General features: G+C 57.1%; 1 protein-coding gene across 1 annotated transcript in view; it reads right to left on the reverse strand.

Annotated features, from left to right (window-relative positions):
* The window catches only part of GRIK5 (glutamate receptor, ionotropic, kainate 5), a 49931-nt gene that overhangs the window by 13013 nt on the left and 32943 nt on the right, over positions 1-3975 (reverse strand). The window contains exons 13-14 of the mRNA XM_014531438.1: positions 725-838; positions 466-575 (exon numbers count right to left, since the gene is read on the reverse strand). Coding sequence (XP_014386924.1) covers positions 466-575; positions 725-838 — 224 coding nt within the window. The remainder of the gene's footprint in view (positions 1-465; positions 576-724; positions 839-3975) is intronic.

Genomic DNA, 3975 nt, shown 5'->3' on the forward strand with positions numbered 1-3975 from the left:
GAAAGAGACAGAGCAACGTGATCAGGAGAGATGTGGGAGAGACAGGAAATGGAGGGTAAAGAGACCAAGATATGAACAGAGAGACACACACACGAGAAGGGGTGGGAAGAGAAACACATTGAGAGAGAGAGAGAGAGAGAGAGAGAGGCAGAGAGACACACACCGAGATGGAGAGACACAGAGAAGAGGCAGAAAGAGACAGAGAGAGAGACACACAGAGAAACAGAGAAAGACAGAAAGAATGGGAAGGGGAGCAGCCCAGAGAGAGGGCCACAGAGCAAGTCAGAGCCACAGGGTGAAATGCAGAGACAGGGCCAGGACGGGAGAAGGAGGGTGCAGGGAATCCAAGGCCCGAGTGGAGGCCGAGGATGGTGCAGACAGAGGACAGAATGTGCAGGTCATCGTGGGACCCGGCTCAGGCCTCCTCCCTGCCCCCTCTTCCCAGGCAGCAGGCAGTGGGCTCACCTGGCAGCCAGGAACAGGATACAGCTGACGGCCAGGTAGGCAAGAAGCATGAAGAGCCACACAGCAGGGGAGAAGGGGTCCAGGAAGGAGAAGTAGCCAGGCTTGCGCCCCTGTGGGGAGAGGGAGTGAGGCCCCGAGCCACCCTGACCTGAGCTGAATGCCAACCCCTGCTCCCCACCACCAGCGGCCCATGAGCCCAACTGGCCCTGCCCAGGTCCAGCCCCTGCCTCCAGCCTCCATGTCTCCACGGGAACCGTACCATGTGCACTCGGTAGAGGATGCTGATCCCCAGGGTCATGAAGGGTTTGGAGAAGTCGATGACCTTTTCCCGCTCTGCTGTGATGGTGAATGCAGCCACAGCCAGGTCTGCCTTCTGCTGAGGGGAAGCAGGGCGGGGCAGAGGAGTGGGCAGGGAGACAGACAGGCAGTCAGAGAGAAACGCACAGAGAGCAACTAAGAGAGAATATCAGAAGCCGAATGAGGCCAGGAGCGAGGACAGGAGGGGGCAGGAGCCTGGACCCCCGTCACCTCACATCTGCTGGAAGAAGCTCCTGTGGCCTATTTCCTGCCCAGCTGCCCTGACCCTTTCAGTCCTTCCTAACCCCGTCAAGTTCATCACTAACGTGCTGTTTTATAAAACCTGCCACTGACCCTCACCCCCCCCTCTGGGGTCTTGGAGAGAACCTGGGATTGGTGTTGAGATGCCTGCACGCCGACTTACTCAGGACCCTCTGGGGGCCTTGGCTTCTGTCTTAGTTCAACAGGCAACATCTGTCACATGCTTCCTCTGTGCCAGGCTCCATGCAGACAGAACTGCATAGAGATCACCCCATGAACTCCTCCCACCAGCTCCCTCAGGGCCACTACTAGCCTGTTCTGTGGATGGGGAAACTGAGTCTCAGAGGGGCAAAGGCACTAGAGAGTAGAGGCAAGAGCTATGGCCTCTACTTCCCTGCCCCTGGTGGACACTAGCAGCAGGTTCAGTGCCCAGCTCAACTGAGATCCTGATTTTGGGGGAGTGGAGCTGGGGTCCAGTTCTGATGCGGGGAAGGGTGGGGGTGGGGCCGGGTGCGACAGAGAGAAGGTTGGGGCTGGCACACCTGGAATCCCTGCTCCAAAAGGGCCATCTCGCTCTGGCCGAAGTGGACATTAGCTGACCTTTGGCTGTGGGCAGACGCAGCTGGGAAAAAACCTGACACTTCTCATACCCTCCCCTCAACCCCCAGACACACACACACACACACACACACACACACACACAACCTGCACATGTGAGCACCGTGCACAGTCACGTCTACACCACCACCACTGTGAGCTCAGCATGCCACACCCACACAGGCTGGCCAGTGACGCACCGCCCACACAGACGCAGGCAGATAGATGCACGCCCTGTACACAAGTGTGGGGAGGAGTGGAGACACACGGGAGAGCAGGCATTGCCAGAGGCATAGCGCCCACACTCGCACACGTGGCCCTCACATGCGTACATACATGATAGCCCAAGCAGGGCAGGGGGCTGGGAAGGACCAGGTGCGGAGCGGGAATCCCCAGCTCTGCCCTGAGCTCTGGGTGACTTCAGGCAGGGGCTTCCACATCTGTGGGCCTCTGTAAAATGGGGGTGAGGGCTGGGACCCAGCGCCCAGGATGTCCCTTCCAGACATAATGACTCTAAGCAGAGACCTCCCTCTGGGGCTGAACTAAGAGTCAAGGTCCTGGCCCTAACCGGTTTGGCTCAGTGGATAGAGCGTCGGCCTGTGGACTGAAAGGTCCCAGGTTCGATACTGGTCAAGGGCATGTACCTTGGCTGCGGCCACATCCCCAGTAGAGGGTGTACAGGAGGCAGCTGATCGATGTTTCTCTCTCATTGATGTTTCTAACTCTCTATCCCTCTCCCTTCCTCTCTATAAAAAATCAATAAAAATATATTAAAAATAATTTTAAAAAGAGTCAAGGTCATGGACCTCTGGCCCAAGGGTGATATGCACTCAGCCCGCAGGAGCTGAGACTGACAGCACATGAGGCAATACAGGCCCCAGCAGAGCCCAGGTGGTAAGAGAGGCACAGGTCTGAAGGTAACCACAGACAGAGAGAGGTGGCACAGGCTGGATACAAAACCAAGGTCAAGGAGAGAGCTCGTGGGCCCAGAATGAAATGCTGGGTCAGGCCTCAAAGACAATGTGATGACAGAGAGAGAGGACAGACCCAAAAGCTAAACCAAAAGGAGAGAGAGATGGCACAGGCCAACAACTTGCCCAGGGCAAAGGAACGGTGGCAACGCCACAGTATGACCTGGAAGTGGAGTGGCACAGCCCCAAGGAGAATTCAGAGGCAGTGGCATGTGGCAGGGCCCAGAACACAGTTGGATTCGGAGAATACCCTTGGGAATCCCTAGTTGTTGAGAGTAAGGATCGTTTCCCCCTTTCTTGTGCCACTTTTATGACTAACATGTGAATTGTCGAGAATAATCACAGCTAATACAGGAAGCCAATTATTTTATGCACCCAGGGAAGCTGTGTCCTGGCAAGGCCCTCCTGGGGGCCCGAGTCCCCATTTCAGAAAGCAGGAGGCAGTGGCATTTCAGAGAAGGGGTCCAAAGGACACGGGGGTCCCCAGGCCAGGCGCTCAGGAGCCCACTTCCCAAGGCCTGCAGGGCTCCGGCTCCTTTCTGTTCCATCCCTGGCTCGCTCACCAGCCTCCTCACCCACTCCTGAGACCTGGCCTCAGGCCAAACCCTGGGCTGCCTGCTTCTCTTTCCCGCATGCTCCACGTCTCCTCCTGTGGCAAGGGCAGCGGCTCTGCTTCCAAGGCACTCCTGCGATCTGCCCACTTCTCTCCACCTCCACCCCCAGGCCCAGACCACGGGTCTTTCTCCTGACAACAGCATCAGCCTCGCTGGCTTCCCTGTGGCCACTCATAACCCCCAATCCAAAGGGGGAGGCCCCTGCTTAAAATCCATCGATGGCTTCCCACTGCACCTAGGACCAAACCCTTTCACGGCCAAGAGACTCTACATGATCTGAAACCCATCTGCCCACTGGCCTCCCCTCATGGCCTTTCCCCTCACCTACTCGCCTCCAGTCCACAGCGGCTGCTTTTTGCTCTTCAACACAGCAGGCTCAGGCCTCTGCACGTGCTCCTCCTGCTCTTCCTCACCATTCGAGGCTTCGCTCATATCTCACCCCTGTGGCCCTCCCCACAACGCCCTCCAGGCCATACTCGCCCCACCCCATGTTCCTCTTTCTCATTGCCCGTTACCCTGTTTTACATCCTTCTTAGCACTCCTGGAGGAGACCCTGTTTGCTTATTAATGGACTGTCTTCCCTACTAAATTACAAGCTCCTCGCCTATCTGGTTAGAGGTGCAGCCCAGAACCTACACAGAGTAGGTTCCCAACATACTGCTTGCTTCTGACCAGTCCAGCCTCTCTGAAAAAACCAACGCTGCTCTGGCTCCCCACCAAATTCCTGGGCCTCTGGCTGCTCCCTAACCGCCCCCTCCCCACCCTCCCCC

The sequence above is a fragment of the Myotis brandtii genome, unplaced genomic scaffold (genome assembly GCF_000412655.1).
Source record: "Myotis brandtii unplaced genomic scaffold, ASM41265v1 scaffold803, whole genome shotgun sequence".
NCBI lineage: Eukaryota > Metazoa > Chordata > Mammalia > Chiroptera > Vespertilionidae > Myotis > Myotis brandtii.